Raw genomic sequence first — 22,114 nt, 5'->3', positions numbered from 1 at the left:
CTTCGCGATCCCTGGTCCGTTGGCCTGTGAGTCCCTGTGAAGGTAATTTTGACTTTCAGTGGGCTTTCCTGGTTGCTCCAGACGTGCCCTGACTCTTCATAGCTTGGAGAGACCCCAGGACCTTGCTGGGTCTCACCGAAGCTTATTTACTCTGCCCGCGTGGGGGGCAGTTGCCAAGGCTTGTTGGTGCTCCATCCGGACACTGACCCCCCCAGCACTCGACATCTTTCGTGGGACAGCTCACCTCCAGACTTTGGTCACCGTCGACGTCTCCTGGTCCCCGTGGTTGCAGAGTCAAACAACGCATCATCTCATCTGAAGCACCCGACATCGGTGGGCATTAGTCTATCGTGCCCCTGGTCACCCTGAAGTGACCCAGACTCTGTCCCCTCTGCTTTCAGGTTCTTCTCACCTCGGATCCAGGCTTGGATCCCACTGGACACTTTTCATCTTCCCGGCAGCAGCACTTTTCCGCATCACGCCATTGAAAACGACAAAGGTTTCCGACTTCACTTGACCCCTATGCACCCGGCTCCTCTGGGATAGGTAACACGGGTATCTCGGTACTCTCAAGGGTGCTGGCCTTAGAACCTTCTATGTTTGAAAAGGTTTGCTTAAAGTACTCTCCGAAGTGTCCTTAATCTTTAAAATTCCAACCGTGACTTTCCCATAGGATTGTACGGCGCTCACGCATGTGTTCACACACTGCACCTGTCCTCCGTGGTCTCCAGTGTCACTACTTTGGGTGGTTCCTTGGGGTCCCAGCGATTGTACGTGCTCTAGGGACTGTGTCTTGTTAAGTCGTGGTTGTTGTACCACTTTCTTAGTTTATAGTTCGGTCTCCCCCTGGACCCCGCTGTGTATTGTGCTATTTACTGTCGTTCTAGTGATTAATATTGTGTGCTTTGTGCTCTAATCTCATAAAGAGGTTAGTAGAGTATTTAGTAATAAAGACATATATTTTATATATCTCTTGTGTGGTTGTCCTTTCATTTGTTCATTCAGGAGGTTATAATCTGGTAAAACAAGCTGCTTTACATTCCTTCAAGATTGAGCCTGAAGGCTGCTCTCCATAGCTACCACTAGGATAGCTTTCAATAAAGGTTGTCTTTAACCTATTCACCATAAGGGTTTTTTTGGACTGGTACAAGGGGCCCACTTTAATTAGTGGACAGCATACTTCTCACACCTCTGACGATGCCATTCCGTCGTGCTAAAATGGAATCCATGTCATAAACATCCATCAGCCCTCAAATTGCCTAAAGTAGGCAGGATCTAGAAGTAATGGGGTGTTCTTGTGCCTGTCAAAAACGTCTTGACATTTCACAGTCCGAATGACGCGTTTGGTCAGCTTCTTGGAAGTCACGACTGTCAATGGAGCAAATACAATCCTCAATTCTACCCAAAATTCTAGTAATACTCCACGAGTTCTTGATTGACCCATTTTTTGCGTCTAGGTCCAGGCAACCTCCCAGTGCAAGAGCACAAGGTAAACCACCAAGATCGGGACCATCTGACACTTTGCATATAGTGTCTGAAGCACCCGGCTGAGGTGGTTTACGTGCCAGATCTGACACTTGAAGGTGAGCTTTGCATATAGTGTCTGAAGCACCCGGCTCAGGTGGTTTACGTGCCAGCCAGTGATGACCACTGCGATGTCATCGAAGTAGGTGACACAGAAATCCTGCAGCCCAGTGAAGCTGACATTCTCAAGCACTTGAAGATCGCAAGGCATTCTTCTGTCCAGACAGCATAACTCAGACCTGGTAAAGTCCCAATGATGTTCCAAAAGGAATTTTTTTCTTTTGTTCCAGAGTGTAAGCACACACTTTCTATAGTCACAGGCCAAATCAAACCTGCTAAATATTTAAATTATTTGCAGCACCTAACTTGTTCACAAGCTTATCTGACTAAGGTCTTGGTGTACTCATTGTGACCATGGTAGTCCATGAAAATCTCAAGTCCAGGTAGCTTGCTTAGGCACCGACAACTCTGAGCTGCCCATCGAATACAGGCTTGTGAACGATGCCAAGATCCAGTATCTTGGCTACTTCAGCCTTGATGCAGCCTTGCACCTGGTCTCACATCCTATAGATGAGACTCAAAGTGTGGATGGTATGCGTGCCCGCTGCACCTTGGGTCACATCCTGTAGATGAGACTCAAAGTGTGGATGGTATGCGTGCCCGCTGCACCTTGGGTCACATCCTATAGATGAGACTCAAAGTGCAGATGGCATGTGTGTGCGCTGCACCTTGGGTCACATCCTGCAGATGTTGCACAATGTACCTTGGGTCACATCCTATAGATGTTCCTCAAAGTGCGGATGGCATGCGTGTGTGCTGCACCTGGTCTCATATCCTGCAGATGTTCCTCAAAGTGCAGATGGCATGTGTGTGCGCTGCACCTTGGGTCACATCCTGTAGATGTTGCACAATGTACCTTGGGTCACATCCTGCAGATGTGACTCAAAGTGTGGATGGTATGCATGCGTATTGCACCTTGGGTCACCTTGGGTCACCAAGAACAAGTCTGACAATGGTCTCAGTAGAGCTTTGCACTCATCGTACTGTGGAGGTATCACATCTGGAGGGAGATTGACTCCCGAAATGCACGCATCCTTGGGATAGCCGCAAAGAAAGCTGGGTAGGGGCTACCTTTCCTCCTCATCTGTTCCACCAACTACTAAGATTGCAACCATTTACTCTCAAGCAAGTACACTTCATATACCCTGTGGGGCTCATGGCCTTTACCCAGGTCAGGTAGGTAATTTGCTTCAGTGGCATCTTCCACAACAGTGAAGAGTCCAGCAGGCTTCTCCTCTAAAGCCTCTGGACATGAGGGTGGCAGGATTATATGTTCGAGCAAAGACTGACCACCACTTCATTTCTCAAAAATCTCATCACAGCAGAGTTCAATCAAGGATATAAAGTGGCAAATTCCCTTTCATCACAACACGTTGTTTGAGAATGACAGGTAGGGATAGTAAACCACAACATCACCCCTGTCGTGAAACCGCCACCTCAAAAAATGAGGAAAACAACTATGGACCCAGAGCATCCAATAAATGGATCTGTGCAAACAATCTGTTCTAGAAAACCATCTCTGCTCCAATGGTCAGCAATAATGTGAACCCCGTCCAAAGCTTACAATGCGTCAGACAGACAAGAAATGTAGACGATTATCAGAAATCCATCTGGAGAGAAAGAAATTCGAGCTGCCAAAGGCATTAATGAGGCTGCCGACCAACCCAGGGAAGTTTTCAATATCTTTAACGAACTGAAAAACCAAAAAGTCTTACAAAACAATCCATGCTCAACACCACAACACTGTGAAGACCTATTACAATTATTTGATGCAAAATAAAGATCCGGGACTTTATCCTAAACAAACCTCAGTCCCCTCTCCATCCGGCCGTCCAGCCAAACTCATGACACTTGTCTTTTCCCACTTTAAACCTGCTCACTGACAAGGAAATAACCAAGTTAGCCTTTAAGATCAAATCATCTAATCTCTCATAGGAACCTCACCATGCATCCTGCAAGAGACCTGCTTGTCCTACATCGTCACCTGACATGAACTTTCTGATAAACTCCTCGCTTATAAGGGCCAGAGTCTCAAAACAACTGAAGCATGTCACTGCATACTCACAGGTGCAGGCCAACTTTCAACCAATTGCTTATTAGCACAACCCTGCAAATAGAGGCAAAAACACATCAAACAAACCCAGCAGTAAAATGACCTCCAATCAGGTGTCCATCTGTTAATTTTGAAAAAGTCGATGTCGCTATGCACAATGATACATTTAAGTATATGAACAAGATCGCATCATCATTATCGAATTCACATGTCATAAACTCTCCATCACATATACGTGGTCAGGCAGGTTCTGAAATCTAGGCCTGAGGTTAATGATTGACAGGTCACAGGTGGAGTGGCATGTAGCCGGCAGACAAACAAGCGAACAGGAAACTCAGATCCATCCCACAGATAGGTGCAGCGACACCACAATGGTCCAGGGAGATTGGCCCCAATAAAGCACACCTGGCCAGAGGGGTGCATGAATTCCCAAAACATCATGAAGTCAGATGCCACACTATGTTAGGAACACACAGCCAATCAGGACGCTGCACACACCGTACATGCAGTGATCATGCGCCCCTCATGCCTGACATCTGGACACGTTGCCCACTGGCCCACATTGTGTCCATGCATGGTTGAGGCCACCTGCTTGTGTTATTAGGGGCCATATTTATGACTCCAGAGACAAGGCCCGCAGTCTTTACCAAAAAAGGATAAACTGAAACATTTTATGATACCCAAAGAAACGCATGAAACCTTGTTCAGATCGATTGTACTTTGAAACAGTCTTCAGACCCCGTCTCTGTAACAGTTCTCCCGGCCGAAGTGTTTGATTAAACCAACTGTTCCTGTTTTGTCAAAAGCCTCTTGTCTTTAGTTTTTTCAAGGTAAATTCATATTCGAGCAACAGACACAGCCCTGGCTCCCAACAGAGAGGAGTTCCTCGTCACGTTTGATGAGGGACATCATGTGGCACTGAGCCTCCTTGATGTATCGCACCATATGCCACAGTTTCAAGTTTCAAGTTTAATTTATTTGCATAGTTAATTAAAACCATTGCAATACAAAATAGCTTCATTTAAAACCAAATATACATATATAAATGTCATAGTTCATATATCTTATATTTATAATTCTTTGAGTCTGTGTTGTAATCAGCCAAGTGAAGAAACAAGTTTCCTAGCCAAATTATTTTTTGATTTTGCACATAACATTTATAGGTTAAGCTACTTAATTCCAGTCCGTACTTCCCTTCACTAACTATGCCAGAATTCTGTAAAAAGTGCAATGAAGTGCTTTAGACTTGAATAAAGTGCATTAGTGCCAAAAAGGGAGCATCCTCTTCAAGCCTCCGTGTTAAACTTGCACCTGTTTATAAAAGCTCAAGTCGTTAGTAGCTGTTGTGCTGGCATATTCTTTTCGCATAACCTTAGGAACTTTGCTAGACAACAGTTCACTTGTGGTTTGTTAGGCGCAGATAAACGTAATTCCAGTCCGTGCTTCCCTTCACTAATTATGCCCATGTTCAGTTAGAGGTGCTTTAGACTTAGATAAAGTGCATTAGTGCCAAGAAAAGAGGTATATGGAGGCGTCCTCTTCAAGCCTCCTCGTTGGACTTGCACTTATTCCAGATGATTACAATGTTTAATAACTACAGTGCTGGCATTTTCTTTTCACATAACCTCAGGAACTTTACTAAACAGCAGTTCAATTGTGGGTCGCTAGGTGCAAAACATGCCGACATCGCTTGTCTCCTGGTGCGTACCCCCCGGTGATTAAATTGGCGTTTTAACAGTGGTTTCCATTCTTGTAAGGGTTCTTTACATGAACATAGTAGATGCAGCAGATCTTCTGGCGCTGAGTCGCAAAGGCGGCGAGTAGAGCCCGCCTTCTCCTTTTGCCAGGGTTGAAGATGCTGTATACAGAGTATCAGACCCAGTCTGTACTTCAAGAATATGATTTTGTAGTGTTAGCATAACCCAGGTCTAAGTCATTTTGAGTGGCTGGCTCCGTGTAGGTGTTCAGCGTCATCCATCCAGGAGCCCTTTTTGAGAGAGATGCCTTGTCTTCCACCCATGGGAGATGTTTGACCGTCTTCCAATCCAGTTTTTTAAATGTGGTGGTATTTGTAGGGGTTTCCCAAAGCTGATTCCGCCCAATATTATGTGAGCTGCTTTTAAGATATTTCGCAGCAGGTAAAACGGCATGTTGCTGTAACTCCTTCCACAGATGTTCATTTAGAGTTCCATGAGCGGATTTCCGCACTTTGTTCCAGGTGATAATATATACCCCTTGTCTTGCAAAAGATTGTTTCTGGATTCCAAATTCTAGCCTGATTTTCACAGTTGAGGTATATTTGGGCAGCTCGAAAATGACCCTGTATGAAGCTGTTACTGTAGTAGTGAGTATTTTGGCATCTCTTCCTCTCTGCGCCTCACTGCCATAGGTAATTGTTGGCAGTATCTTAGCACGAGCCACCTGTTCCAAGGGCAGAATCAATGGTCCATTTCATTTGATGTTTAATGCTTTTAGAGAAATTGCCAGGGCAAGGCCTTTCTGCCTGATGCTGTTTTTCTGTGCCAAAAGTCGGCCACCTTTGTCTATCTTCACACCAAGATATTTATATTCCAAAGTGTCCTCAATTCGAGTCTTTCCCCAGAACCAAGCAACTGATTTTTCCTTTTTTTGCTGACCATCATGGTTCTTGTTTTTTCCAGATTTATCGTTAAACCATTTACTTTAGAAAAGTCCTGTGTAACTTTTAAAAGATGTTGTAACCCTACTTGCGTTTAGCTGATCAGGGCTATGTTTTCCGAATATAGGAGACATGGCAATAATATGCCTCCTAGTTTTCGGGTGTGTGAGGTACAATTATTTAGGAGCGGGACAAGGTCCGCTAGAAATAAATTAAATAGCGTGGGTGCTAAAACACATCCTTGTTTAAGCCCTTTTTCCGCTGGTATGCGTCTTGACAGGAGTGACCCCTCATCCAGCTTTATCTGAACCCATGTATCAGTGTGCAGATTGATCAGCAGGTTTAATAGGGGCTGTGGCAACCCCCAGCTGTGCAATTTGGACCATGGGCTGTAGCGATTCACATGGTCTAAGGCTGCCTTATAATCTATTAAGCATAGTTGTAGGGGCATCTTTGCAGATTCAGCCTTATCCATAAGCATTGCCATAGTAAGTATATCTGTGGTTGTCCCGACTGATTTTGTGAATCCAGTCTGATTTAATGGGATTGCAGATTTCTCGTTAGCCCGTGCCAGAAGTTCCCAAGTAACATTCCAGCCAAGAATTTTGCCTCATTGTCCATTAGGGCCACTAGCCAATAGTTCTATGGTATTGACTTTTCACCTGTCTTATAAATTGGTGAGATAATTGATCCTCTCTAGAAGCACGGCAGAATGTTCAACATCCTTAGTTCTCTGAAGAGTGGTTCCAGTGCTTCTGCCCAAAAGTTTGCCTCTTGTTTATAAAGGGCTGGCGGTATTCCATTTGGGCCAGGAGCCCCTTCTCTCCTTCCCTTCCCTTCCCTATCTGCTGTGTGATGGTACTAATTTGGCTCCTCGACCGGTCCTCTGTTGGTAAATGTCCTTCTAGTTTCCCAAGTACTGTATGGTTACTTACAGCCCAGGCATTGGTGGTTATTTCACCTTCTGATACATTTTGAGTATCTTGACCCCAAACCCTGAACTGAGTATCTTGGTGGAAATGGGACCTTAAATGATTTACCCATAATTCCTCTGAAATGTTAGAAGAGATTCCCTCGTGGGCAGGACGGATTAATTGATTTATGGTTCTCTAGAAACTGGCGCTGTTACCTTGTTTAATATCGCCATGTAATTTTGCCCAGAGATTGTCCCCTGCAGATCTAATTGAGCCCTGTTTTTGTTTTCTCAACAGCGCCTTTTGCTTTTGTAGTAGTTGTATTTTATTATTTGGATTACAGCGAAGTTGTCTCAATGATCGATAGATGGAATTTTTTGTGAGCTTGATTTCTTTTTTGGCAGTTTATGACATAGGCTTCACGCTCCTAGATCTCTGTTGAGTTGGTGCTTTGATACTGGTTGAATATACTGCCATAGTTGTGGTGAAGTTCTCCCATTTCCCAACTTCACCTGATCCGAGCCTCGATTCAAAGTGCTGTTTTGTGATTTCCACCATCCTGCTATCTGTGGCTTGCATAAACTTAATTCTTTTAAGGTTGATGGTGAATTCTGATCCTTGAGGAGCCGAAGAGCGTTCAAACATAGGGATGATTGTTCTGAGCTCAAATTCTTGAGGCCGATGGTCCCTATCACCTTTGTCGCCCAGCTGGAACGAAGTAATTTGATTAAACAGATCTAGGGAGATGAAGGTGTAGTCCAGTATTGTATTCGTTCTTGTTGAGCTATGTGTTGCTGCAGAAGGGTTATCCCCTGCGGATCTTCCATTTATTGCTCTTAAGTTAAGATGTTCCAGTTCTTCCAGAACCAACTGTCCGGCCTTAGTCTGTTTACCTATTTGTGGTTTCCCTTGCGGTGGAATGTTCCAGATTGTATTTTGGAGTGACACTTCTTCACCCGAGGAGGAACCCATTAAGTTGAAGTTTAGGTCCCGAGTAAGAATAAGGTCAGTTGTGGGCCCTTCGACTATACATACTTCCAAAAAGTGGCACAGTTCCTTTGCTGCCTTGATTGTCTGGTTCGGTTGAATGTAAGCATTAATTATCATGATGCCAGTATCCCTTGCACCATATGCCCCAGGCAATCATAACCTATTGCTGTCCAGACTGGGCAACAGATTGAGTATCACTCTAAAATGAACGGGTTCAATATTTCATGGTCATACTCGGCAAGTGATCATGTTTCTCCAGAGTCCATACTTGTAAATGTCTCTGCAGTGGTGCAAAAGGCTCCACCATCTTTTTCTGATTCTGTTCAAATGTTGCCCTTATCTGGGCTACATTCAGCCTCCTGAAGATAATACGGACAACACAAAACTAAGCGGCAAGACTCACACTCGACCTCACCAGGCGGATCCACATCACACAGCATTTCAAGAAGATTCACTGGCTCCCAATCCAGAAGAGATGCCAGTTCAAGATGCTGACCACATATACGAAGCCCCGCACAACGATGGACCTGCATACATCAACAAATGCATGACCTTTTCCATCAACCAACCAGACACCTACGATCCGCCTCCCTCTTCCTCGCAGGCATCCTCCGGATCTGCCGAGTCAACAGCGGGGGACGTTCCTTCCCACACCCGGTAGCCACAGCTTGGAACGACCTTCCCCTGCACCTCTAGACTGCCCCAACTGCTACTGGATTTCAGGAAAGGACTCAAGACCTAGCTGTTCAAATGTACAAATCACCACAAAGTAGTTAGCTACTCCAGCTCCTTGAGACCCTCACAGGTGATTTGACGCGCTCTATAAATCCCTGATTGATTGAATCACTTCCAGATGTATACTGTTGGCGCACAGATCTACACCTTCCTGGAGAACAATTTGGAGGGCCATTATACCATCACTGAGGGCCTAGATGGCATATAACTATGGACGAAACAAATATTTTTGGCTTAGACGGTGCTAAAGCAGAAACTCTAATCCTAGAAAGACAAGACACCACATCGCTACCATCTCAGTGGCCTTCTAGCCTAGGTCCTGCCCCTCTAACCACTCAGATAGCATGAAACCAGACCATCATCTTTGACTCAAGGCTGTCTTTCACTCCTTAAATCAACACCTTAGAGACAGGAGGGTCAACATGCAACTCTCCTTACTTTATACAGTCCTCTCTTTCATGCAAACATCTCACTGAGCTGAACTTGCAAGATGCCTTGTTTTGATGTGGAAAGGATGCTGTAATCTGATATGTACAGGGCTGTCAAAGTGCTTGGGCAAGAGGCTCAAAATACTCCAAACCAAGCTGCTAAGATGTGCCTCTACACAAATATCTTTGCGGCTCTAAAAGTGCTCAGGTGGGTGCGAGTATTGAATTCAAGGCACTCTGCATCATCCATAAGGCCTACCTTCAAAAGCTATCACAACCCCACATCCCCACTAGGAACCTACTGACAGTGTCATCACATATGCCCGTTCACCCGTCGTAAGCCTTTGAAGTCTTAGGTACAAAAGAGTGACAAGCTTTGGACTGAAAACTACAAGCTAAATGGAACTACAGACAACTCATAAAAGATCTGAAAAACACACATTCAAAGAAAGACTCATTGTCTGCTTAGGGGCTATGATCAAAGGATGTTGGAGTGAAGCCCAACCCACTTGTATGAACATTTATGGTCTGGTTATCTTCCACACCCACATTTTTGTCCTTGTTTGTATAACTCAGGACTGCAACTCTATCATGAGATGACAATAAGCTCTTTCTAAACCACCTAAAAAATAAATAAGGGTCCAATTGTTGTACCTGGTACACAATCAGTTTCATTTTCCAGTCATACAATTTCATCAGTAGCTCCTGGTTTGCCTGAAAGTTCCTTACGACTTTGTGTATCAGCAGTGCAATCCTGCGCAAAGGCCATTCAACCAGGTCATTTTTGGAGGACTTTGGGTTTCCTTCTTAGCTGTCCGTCCACAAAGTGAGGGGGTTATGAGAATGTTGCCCATACAAAAGTTGAAAAGGGCACAAACTCATACCCTTCTGTGGCACTTCCTGATATGTGAAAAGTATGGCAGGAGGACGTCCCTCTTTCTGCTCAATGGTTGCTCCAAAGGACCCATCAAGCTCTTGAAAATGTTATTGGAGCTTTCAACCAGTTCATTCATGTCTGGGTGATTCCACATGGAAACATTGTGATTTACACGAACCTCTGCCCAAATGGCCTTCAAGTAGGTCCAAATGAAGTTTCTTCCATGGTCAGAAAGCTCTTCTTTGAGGGATCTAAATCTTAAAAGGATGCCAGTCAGAGCGCTGGCTGCTGCCGGGGAAGTTGTCCTCTGCAATGGAACTGCAGCTAGATATCTTGTTGCACTTCTACGCCCACTAAGATATGTTTATTTTCAGAACTCATAGGAGGATCAGGGGAGTGACTTTATCAATCAGTCTTCGAAGGAACGACCACTGGCAGTGGTATTGGTGGTGTGCCGGTCTGACCTTCAGACTTGCCACTTAACTGACAAGTAGGATATGCAAGGCAAGAGTCAGTCCAACAGAAATCAGAGGTAAACACTCTGCTTAGTCCTTTTAACCACAACTCATCCAGACAAAGTATCCTGAAGGGACACGTGCAAATGATGTTCTGGTGCATCAAGGGTAACTAGCAAGCTTCTACTGGCTTCAGATTTTGAACCGGAGGGCTCACTACACAGAGGCCAGCTTCTAACTTCCTATCTTTGGGTTAGTGTTCAGGCATTCTGGCAGAACTCTCCCAGAGGATGACATTTTGATTGAGCTTTCTCAAACTCAGGCATGCCAAGGCCTTCAGCTTCAAGCACCTCCTGGAATTCTGGTAGGTTACCAGGTTTAGTACCAGGTCTGCTGCTGTCAGCTGCTTCTCCTCCTCCAAAGAGATCAGTTTCTCAGACGGCAGCGTATCACTAGACCTCCCCAGAGACACCGACTCTCAGAGTGGAGGCTTCTTCGTCTCTCAGTCTGCTCTGGTGAAAGCCTGTGCCCCGGGACACCCTGCACTGCTCCATTCCACAGCAGGCAGCCCATACTGAGCAGTTAGGCCTAGGCATCGGTCGGTAGTTCTGCATTGGTAACCGTGTAATAAAAACCTGCACCAGTCACCAGAAGCCATGACGGGAGACACCAAGAATAACCTTGGACAAGATTACTATACATGCACCAAGAATAATCTGATGAGCACCAGTGTCTTGCATGCCAGCCATTCTTGGTACCATAAACCCATGCAGGTTCCAGAGAGTCCTGGGTCTTGGGAGGCACTTTAGGTTTGATTTCCCTCATGCCCTCACAGGCATCTACAGATGCCAGCCCTACGTCTGAGCAGCTCTCTGTCAACCAGACCAAAAGTAGTCTCATCACATGCAGTGTGTGAGGCATGCTAGCACAGCTACTGTTCATGTGGCCTGGTGCCGCACAGCTGTAACAACCATCCTCAATTCGGTCTGAGACGCCCCTTGGTCACATACATTATTCCTAGCCATGTCACCATCTGAAACACATCCATTCAATGTAAGCTTTTCCCCTTGTGGAGTCACCTGGGAACAACTTAGGTTACTCTTTGAAACTTGCAACTGCTGGAAGGTACTCACCATCTGACCACCTCGCTTCTTCTGACCTATCTGGATTATTACTCAGATAACAGCATGTGCTGGACGTTCCTCTGGATCCGGGATCTGTCATTAGCTAGATATTAACGCTGCCGTACTGGATAAATGCCCCAAAGGTGTTCAACTAATAGCCAATTAAAGAAGCTGTCAAAAGTGGATACCATCTTTCCTATACTCGCCCTCATACTCTTATGGATGTTCTGCATAAATGTCTCCCAGTTCACACCCGTCACCTTCTCTGCACTCTTAGTCTTAGGCTTTAGTCCACAAATGTCAATCACAGCAGCATCCTTCATGCATTCATAGGTGGTTCTGTTACTGTCATACAATCCGTCACAAATTTATTACACGCTAGTTGTTATGTAAATAGTGGAGTAACATTTTCTCCACCTTACTTAAGTTCTTTATGACCCATGCCAACTCAAAGCCATCAATCCATACGATTACGTCAGCTGCTAGTGTGCAATTGTTCCTAGGGTTCGGATACAGTGGTTATTCTTCTCAAGTGCAGTGCTTGGTACTTCGATGAATCCTACCCCAGCTCTTTCCACCTCTAACTTCCTAAGTTTGGCAGCACTGTCTTTCTCTTTCTGCCTCAGCTCTTTCTCTCTGACCCTCTCCTCCTGTCTCATCTGCTGCTCTTGGACTTATCTCTCATTTTCAAGCTGTAGACGTTCTTGCTGGAGTTTCTTTCTTTGTAATGGTCTCTTCCATCGCTTTCTATAGCTTCAATTTTAAACTGAGCCTTCCAAGTGCTAGTTCGATACTACCAGAGGACACAGAAAGCACAGTGCAATTGTGAAACTGAGTCACTGAGTCAAACAGAGTCATCACACAGCTCTTCAGATGACTGGCGCCCAATGGCCTCCTCAACTACTTAACACCAAGGCTGAACTCCTAGCTGTTTGAGACACTGGTTGCGTGTCTGACCCGTATCCTACTCAACTGAAGCCTACTACAGAGGGCTGTTGGACTCATTGGTAGAGATAAAAGTAATGGGGGGGGGGGGCAGTCATAAGCTGGAAACCTCTTCCTTGGATAACCACACACACCAGGCTAGATTTAGCACAATGCACTCTAAAACCGTCTTTTTAACTTGTAGCACCCCTAAACGTTAGATCTCCCCCAAGTCCTTTTTGACATATTTGTGGAGTTTCTGGCCTACATCATCACTCTGCACCATCAGCTGTCACATGTATTGCATTGCATTGTATTGTATTGCACACTTATATAGCGCAGACTGTCACCCTACGGGTATCCTGACGCTTTAACCTAGACAGATGGAGTCAACAGAAACGGGCCTGAATATTAGCGAGGAGCATTGCTCTCATTCCTGGGAAATAGCCAGGTCTTCAAACTCTTTCTGAAACCGAGCAAAGAGTTCGCTTGTCTGATGCTCTGGGGTAGCTCCTTCCAGAGGCGTGATGCTGCTGTACCGAAGGCCCTGCCTCCCATCCTCGATTTCTTAAATCTAGTAGTTGTTACCAGATTTACGCTAGAGGAGCGAAGGTGTCTAGTAGGCTTATACCAGGTAAATCTCTCTTGCATAGATAGAGGGCCCATGCTATGCAATGCTCTATATACAATGCATAGAGATTTACAGCAGACTGTCCCTAATGGGCAGCTAGTGAAGATCTCTCAGAGCCATTGTGGTAGAGGAGCTGCGCTGCCTGTTAAGTGCCAGCTTAGCTGCTATAGACTGGACTCTTTGCAGCCCCTGCAGTATATAATGAGGAGCACCCAAATACAAGGAGTTGCAATAGTCCAGTCTGCACAGAATTATGCTCCTCACCACCAGGGGTCTAGCCTCACTGGGTAGAAGTGGTAGAATCTGCCGAAGCGCTTTTAGCAGGGCAAAGCACACACTGATCGTTTTATTAGCCTGTGACATCATTTGAAGATTTTCATCAACCAAGACACCCAGGTTACGTACTGTTTTGACTGGGACCAGGGGGTCATCCTCCGGGGTGAGTCTAAACTCACACAGTAGGAGCTGTGTCATTCTAGCAGCAGAGCAATATACCATCTCCATTTTCCCCCCATTGAGCTGCAAAGAGTTTACTTTAAGCCAGCCAGAAACCCGACGCATGCATTCCTGGAAGGTGTCCATAGTCACCGCGTGCTTCCCTTCCAGGGAAAACACCAGTTGGGTGTCATTAGCATAGTCGACCAAATCAATCCCATATGATTTTATAATGGGAATCAAAGGGCGTAGGTATATATTGTAGAGGATGGGGCTTATTGCCGAACCCGGAGGCACTCCGTGACATACCGAAGACTTGGGAGAGGCGAACGGTGTCATGATTACAAACTGTTGTCTTTCTGACAAGTACGATTGCAGCCATTTCAGGGCACGACCTTTAACATCCAGTCTCTCCATCCTTCCTATCAGCACTGCGTGGCTTACCGTGTCGAATGCGGCCGACATATCCAGTAGCACTAACAACCGAAGAGTTAACATTGTCGGCTCGCATTCGCAGATTATCCAACACGGTTGCCAAAGCAGTTTCCGTCCCATGACCTGGGCGGAAACCAAACTGATCCCTGTCCAATAGATGGTTGTCTTCAAGATAACTCGACAGAGACTTGCTGACAGCCTTTTCCAGAATTTTTATAGGATGTACGCAGAAGACGCCCTTCACGAGGGGTCTGTTGACAATCATCAGGTGGCGGCCGGTCTAGAACCCATCCAACAATGGATGCATCAGTACTGTCTCTGCCTGAAAGGATGAAAGTCCAAAATGTTGATGTTGAGCCCCTTCGACCCTACATCTTCCTTTCAACTCTCCAAACCTATGAGATTTCACCTATCTGACCAGCACAAAACGTTTGCAACTTGGTGTACCTCTTAGAAGGCAACCCTTCTGCGTCCAGTCAATAAATGCACTCACCAGAAATGCATTCTATCATGGCTGTCTGCTATAGGGGTCTTCTTTGTAGAAACAAGCCCCTGCTCAGAATACTGAGCTGAGATACCATTTCAGACCTATGAACAAGGCAAACAACTCTCCACACTTCAGAGTCCAGGATAATGTGGAAGGCTCGAAATGGCCTCCAATAGCCGTGGCCCATGCATGCATGAGCTGCGGGGCGGGGGGGGGGGGGGGGGGGGGTGTGCGGTAGTTTGACAGCTGGCGACGAGGGAAAAGTCATTATTATTTAATTTTCCCTCGTAGTCTGTGGAAATCCCCCTCGCCACCCGGCCCCACCGCTCTTACCTGCATGGGCTGCGGCTGGCCTCCAGTGATACATTCAAACAATTACCGCCCTGAAGATGTCCACTAGCTGCTGATAAAAAGAGGACGCAGTTCAAGACTCTATGCATCATACCAAACACAGTTCCAAGGAGCTACAAACTACCAACGGCCTGCAGCCTAGGTTCTGCAGCAGACGTCCTCGCCATACATTCTACTAGACCCAATGGAGACATGTCTCCCAGGACCTTCTGCAATGTTGTGATTCTCCTCCGAACTCAAGACTCACCTCTCCAGCTTCACCTATGGATAGGCCAGGATCTATTGTGGTCCTCACCTATTCTGAGGGTGGTTGTGCTCCCTGTTTCATCTCTTCGCGGGTAGGTTACCAGCTAAGGATTCCCTCGCAGCCTGCATACAACCCAGCGAGGGCACGGCTTGGGTAGAATATACTATCTTGTAACAAATCCTACCCAATACAAACACCTCATACTCATCACACGACTGGTCGATCAGGAGAGAAAGACGGTAGGCTGCCCCTTGACCTCTTCTCCTGCCCTGCAGCCCCCCAATGAATCTTTTCAACCACTAAATTCCCTCTCTTTCCATCTACTCACTGTTACCTCCACAGCCCCATGATTCATCTCTGCCAATAATAAATGATTCTCACCCCTTTATCTCTCTGCTCCCGCCCTTCCATCTCCCTGTTCCCCATCATTGACTGCCCCTCATTTAGGTCTTGTTCGCACTCCTTGGCAACCCTTCCTCTCTGTCACCCTTTGGCTGTACTTACATTCTGTCCACCTCTTCCTCCTACTTGGCTAGCTGATTATCTTCCTTTTATTCTTATTTCTTCTCTGGCCATCTATTTCTACATTTTCTGACCTTCCTCTCTAGCATCTGGTGTTTTGTCAAGTATTAGGACTCCTCTCTCTCTTATGTACTGACCATTTTCCTGTGGTGTACCCTGCTTCTCATTCTCCCAGTTACTGTCCCTCCTCTCTAGCCATCTCCACTTCTCCCATGGATTAACTTTCTTCTAACCCTCTCACTTCCTCCTCCCACCCTCGCGATATCTCCTTTACTGCCCCACCCTGAGGCTTGTTACTTAAAGAAAGCTAAGATGGTGATGTGAACCTTGGACCACAGGCTGTCCAACCAAGACTGCCGGTGTCACCCATTCAGCCCACATCCCTTTAATCGGAGACACAGACTCAATATGGCCTGCACTTTACTCTTGTTCCGCTTTACGATGGACCTTCTTTGATTCACTGTCGTTTTTTCAAGGTATTGCTCTTTCCTTCACTGTTTCTGCTGCTTCCTCGAGGCTGGGCTAAGATGGAGGTGCACAGAGTGGGTCCTCTTCCCAGAGGGAAGCTGGACAACAAAGGAATGAATGGAAGGGTCATTAGTGGACCGCAAGTGATCTGTCTCCGGGTAGCCATGCATTGACACACCCAGGAGCCATGGACAACATTGTTCTCATGATCTCGTCACCGTCTTGGTACAAGGATGGTCAGTAATGTCGCCTAAGTCCTACGATGCACTGATCACTGGTTGACTTAATGCAACAAACAAGCAAAACCAAATACATAAACCATTCCTTATGTTACCTTTTTTCTTCTGTTCATAGAACAAAATCCTTTTAACACCACAATTACTTCTGCAAATGTGAGTTTTAAAAATAAAAATAAACAGTGTGCATCTTTTGACTGGTTCCAAAAAAACGATGTTTAACTATGTCTTACGTTAAGATGGGAGGAGTTGGCCACAGTAGCAGCTTCTTCCAGCACCATGTATTTCACGCTAGGAAGAAACGTAAGGATGCCCCGCAGATTTTAAATTCAAATCCTCCCTCTTCCTGCACCCTCTTACTTATGATGCTGGTTTGCTGCCTCTACATTGGGGCCATGGTATTTCTGTGACACTAACATTTAGTTTTTTTGATGCTGTTTTTTTTGGCGGGAGTGGGCAATTAGGCGTATCGTGCCACCATGTCCAGGGGGGGGTAACAGGGTGATCAGTTTTAAGGTTTGCTCATCTGTCAGTAACCACCACCCCAAGCTTGAGCACATGTTGTCGCCTCATGCTTTCAAGTCTCAGCCCCAATGTCATCCCTCCTCTCACTGAACACCATACAGCACAGCATAAAAAAGCTTTTCACTGTAAAAAAAAAAAAAAGCTTGAACTATTGGCTTTGACAAATCTTTTTTTTCTTCATGTACCAGGCCTGTGGAATGTTGCTACTCTAAAGAGTGATAGACTGTCATAGCTTTTAAAGGGATCCGGTATGTATTTTTCTCAGACCTTAGTCAAGTGGGAATCAACAGCACAGGTTTCCACATTTGGAGGACACTACCCGGGTGTCACCAACACTGGGCAGCCTGGTCTTGACACACTGCACATATCTTACTAAGTACCATGCTCCTGGAGATTTATTGCAAAAGAATGACCCTGATGGTAAGAAATATACAGACTAAAAATAAGCATTGTGACCATTCACCTCCCACACTACCTTCTAACAGAGACTTCAGTTGGATGACCAAGCCAGGGGGAATTGTGCATGAGTGAGAGACCTTGTGAGGGGCATGGGCATGGTCACTGAGACGTTACTGTTCACTGGCTGGCACCAGCAAAGACATGTGGTCCACTGAGATGTTTCCAGACACCGGCTGTTGCCAGCCAAGACCTGTGGTCCACTGAGATGTTACTGGACACCAGATGGTGCCATCCATGACATGTGGTCCACTGAGGTGTTACCAACACCAGCTGGTGCCATCCATGACATGTGGTCCACTGAGGTGTTACCGGACAATCCACTGAGATGTTTTCAGACACCGGCTGGAGCCATCCATGACATGTGGTCCACTGAGGTGTTAATGGACACCAGCTGGTGCCAGTCATGACATGTGGTCCATTGAGATGTTACTGGACATCGGCTGGTGCCAGCCATGACATGTGGTCCACTGAGATGTTACCGGACACCAGCTGGTGCCATCCATGACATGTGGTCCACTGAGGTGTTACTGAACACCAGAGGGTGTCAGTCATGACATGTGGTCCATTGAGATGTTACCAGACCCTGACTGGTGCCAGCCATGACCTGTGGTCCATTGAGATGTTAGTGGACACTGACTGGTGCCAGCTATGACCTGTTGTCAACTGAGATGTTACCAGACACTATATGTTGCCAGACATGACATGTGATCCACTGAGGTGTTACTGGACACCAGCTGGTGCCAGTCATGACATGTGGTCCATTGAGATGTTACCGGACACCGGCTGGTGCCAGTCATGACATGTGGTCCACTGAGGTGTTACTGGGCACCGGCTGGTGCCAGTCATGACACATGGTCCACTGAGAGGTTACCAGACACCGGCTGGTGTCATCCATGACATGTGGTCCACTGAGATGTTACTGGACACCACCTGGTGCCAGCCATGACATGTGGTCCACTTAGGTGTTACTGGACACAGGCTTGTGCCACCCATGACATGTGGTCCATTGAGATGCTACTGGACATTGACTGGTGCCAGCCATGCCATGTAGTCCACTGACATTATACTGGACACCGGCTGGTGTGAGATGTTACCAAACACCGGCTGGTGCCAGCCGTGACATGTGATCCACTGAGACATTACCAGACACCGGCTGGTGCCAGCCGTGACATGTGGTCCACTGAGACATTACTGGACACCGGTGGGTGCCAGCCGTGACATGTGGTCCATTGAGATGTTACTGGACACCGGCTGGTGCCAGCCATGACATGAGGTCCACTGAGATGTTACTGGACACCGGCTGATGCCAGCCATGACCTGTGGTCCACTGAGATGTTACCGGACACTGACTGGTGCCAGCCATGACACATGGTCCACTGAGACGTTACCAGACACCGGCTGGTGTCATCCATGACATGTGGTCCACTGAGATGTTACTGGACACCACCTGGTGCCAGCCATGACATGTGGTCCACTTAGGTGTTACTGGACACAGGCTTGTGCCACCCATGACATGTGGTCCATTGAGATGCTACTGGACACAGACTTGTGCCAGCTGTGACACGTGGTCCACTGAGGTGTTACTGGACACCGGCAGGTGTCATGGCTTGTGGTCCACTGAGTTATTACCAGAAACTGAATGACTCCAGCCATGACATGTCATCGAAGCACTAATGGATACTGGTGCCAGCCATGATACACGGGCCTTTTCTTCCACACATCCTCATCCTCTAATTCTCTCAACTGCTTGATAGCGACTCACCTGGGCAATCCGTGCTGATCGATTAGACACTGGTGACTTATTCATGGCTAGGAAAGTATGTGGGAAACAGATGTGAGGAGAGAAAGATGTTACAAAGAAAGCAATCCATCACCATGTGCTGCCTCCTGGTCCTGAGGGCAGAGCATACAGGGAGCTCAGATAGCATGCACCCATCCCCTAACTCTCTCCCCACCAGGTCTGATAGAATCCACCACCCCCTACCTCACTTTGTAGCTGGTCTGAAAGCATCCACCCACTAGCTCACCTCCAGCCTGCTCTGGTGAGAGCTACCATCCACTAGTTCTCTTTGTACCTCTTCTGAAAGCATCCATCTATCCATCCATCCATCCATCATCTCACTTTCAGCCTGCTCTGGTTGCATCCACCCACGCCTTAGTTCTCTTTCTCTCAGGACTGAAAGCATCCACCCACTAGCTCACCTCTAGTCTGCTCTAGTGGCTCCACCCATGTCGAAGTTCTCTTTGTACCAGGTCTGAAAGCATGCATCCATCCAACCACTGGCTCACCTCGTGTCTGACCTGGGGACATCTACCCACGCCATAGCGCTCTTTCTCTCTGGTCTGAAAGCATCCATCCACCCAATAGCTCAACTCCAGTCTGCTCTGATGGCATCCACCCACACCTTAGTTTTCTTTCTCTCTGGTTTGAAAGCATCCATCCATCCAACCGTTGGCTCACCTCCTGTCTGCTCTGGTGACATCCATCCGTGCCTTAGCTCTCTCTGTACCTGGTATGAAAGCATCCATCCATCCATTCATCCACCCACTAGCTCAACTCCAGTCTGCTCTGATGGCATCCACCCACAACTTAGTTCTCTTTCTCTCTGTTCTAAAAACATTCATCCATCGGCTCACCTACTGTATCCACTGGTGACATCCATCTATGCCTTAGCTCTCTCTGTACTTGGTCTGAAAGCATCCATCTATCCTGTAGCTAACCTCCAGTCTGCTCGGATGGCATCCACCCACTCCTTAGCTCGCTTTCTCTCTGGGCTGAAAGAATCATCCATCCATTGGCTCACCTCCTTTCTGCCCTGGTGACATCCATCCATGCCTTAGGTCTCTCTGTACCTGGTCTGAAAACATCCATCCATCCATCCAACCATTGGCTCACCTCCTGTCTGCTCTGATGATATCCATCCACGCCTTAACTCTCTGTACCTGATCTGAGAGCATCCATCCATCCATCTATCCTCTAGCTCACCTCCAGTCTGCTCTGATGAATTTCACCCATGCCGCAGCTCTCTTTGAACCTGATCTGAAAGCATCCATCCATCCATCGCCTCACCTCCAGACTGCTCTGCTGTCATCCACCCACTAGCTCACTTCCAGTCTGCTCTGTTAGCATCCACCTAGCTCCCAGCTCACTAGCTTTGGCAGCATCCACCTAGCTCCCAGCTGTCTTCCAGCCAGCTCGGGTAGCATTGACTCAGCTCCCAGCTCTCTTCCAGCCAGCTCTGGCAGCATCTGTGAGAAAGTGCCATCTTTCTTGCATGGTATGCCCCCACTTTTTGCTAAATTGCTGAATGTACTTTGACTGAGTGTGCCCTAGACTCCTGCCAATCAGGTGCCCAGGGCCTATGTTCCCTCCCTAAAAACACAAAACACAAATTGGCAAACCCTGGCCACATGTCAGCCCCTGGTAAATGGTACCCTAGGTACCCAGGGCCTTGTGACCAGGGAAGGCCTCTAAGGGCTGCAGCACTCATTGTGTCACCCTTACAGGCCCTGTACCCTTACACACACACACTGCCCTTGCAGGCTGGGTGTCCGGGTACAAGACAAAACAAAGAGTCGACATGGCACACATCCCTGTGTGCCATGCCCACCACCTACACTGCCATGGCATACATCAGCCACCCCTCTAGCTGGGTGCCCTATGCCAATGGTGTGGGCACAGGAGCAGGAGTCCTGTGCCCCTACAGTACCTAGGTCCATTCCTGGGCACTGTAAGTGCAGTGCTGCCATTTAAGAGTACATGGTGCTGAGAGCTCGTCAAACACGAACTCCACAGCACCATAATGGCAACACTGAAGACTGAGAAGTTTGGTATCAAACTTCTCAGCACATTAAACCCACACTGATGCCAGTGTGGGATTTAATGTACCAAGCGCCCCAGAGGGCATCTTAGAGATGCTCCCTAAAACCTAACTTACAATCCACGTCTGTTCTGAGGCTGCCTAGGCTGCCACACAGCAGACATGTTGCTGGACCCCTGGGTAGGAGAGCCCCTGCTCTCCTGGGTCTGCAACAATGCACATCCTGGGCAAGGTGCTAAATCTCCTCCCCCAGGATGGGCAGGGGAAGCTTCAAAGGCATGCCGCCTCTGTGAGCTTCCCCAGGCCACTGCAACCCCCAACACTGGCAGGAAGCTTGGCCGGAAACCCCAAATAAGGACAGGGGATGTGCCAGCCTGCCAACCCCACCCCTCAGGTGGGGGAGGCGAGGTGAAGCACATCTCCGGGCTCTCCCCATCTTGAAGATGGGAAGCCCTGCCCAATCAGGACTAGGCTACTGCCCCCCTCCCACAGGAGAGAGGCAGGATAGGGGGTGTACCCACCCCAGGACAGGGACCCATTGGTCCCTGCCCTTCACCTACCTGTTACGCCCCTAAATCTAGTATTTACGGGCACTCTGAACCTTCCTTCCCCAGATTTCAGATTCCGAAATATGAAGAAGAGCTAGAAGAAAGTAGACCTGCCCTGCAGCTGCTAAGAAGAGGAAGACACCAACTGCTTTGGCCCCAGCCCTACCGGCCTGTCGACCCTCGAACCTGCTCCTGCTCCAACCCGGCATCTCTTGTGGCCAGCAACC

At 47.3% G+C, this 22,114-nt stretch overlaps 1 protein-coding gene across 1 annotated transcript in view; it reads right to left on the bottom strand.

Moving 5' to 3' along the window:
- C2_2H2orf81 (chromosome 2_2 C2orf81 homolog) overlaps positions 1-19,325 on the bottom strand; it is a 163,949-nt gene extending 144,624 nt beyond the window's left edge. The window contains exon 1 of the mRNA XM_085642948.1: positions 19,281-19,325. Within this exon, the coding sequence (XP_085499074.1) occupies positions 19,281-19,325 (45 nt within the window). The remainder of the gene's footprint in view (positions 1-19,280) is intronic.
- Positions 19,326-22,114: the final 2,789 nt, after the last annotated feature.

Source organism: Triturus cristatus, chromosome 2_2, assembly GCF_964204655.1.
Source record: "Triturus cristatus chromosome 2_2, aTriCri1.1, whole genome shotgun sequence".
In the NCBI taxonomy this organism is placed as follows: domain Eukaryota; kingdom Metazoa; phylum Chordata; class Amphibia; order Caudata; family Salamandridae; genus Triturus; species Triturus cristatus.
Note: the sequence above shows the minus strand (reverse complement) of the source record. Positions and strands in the feature narration are given on the sequence as shown.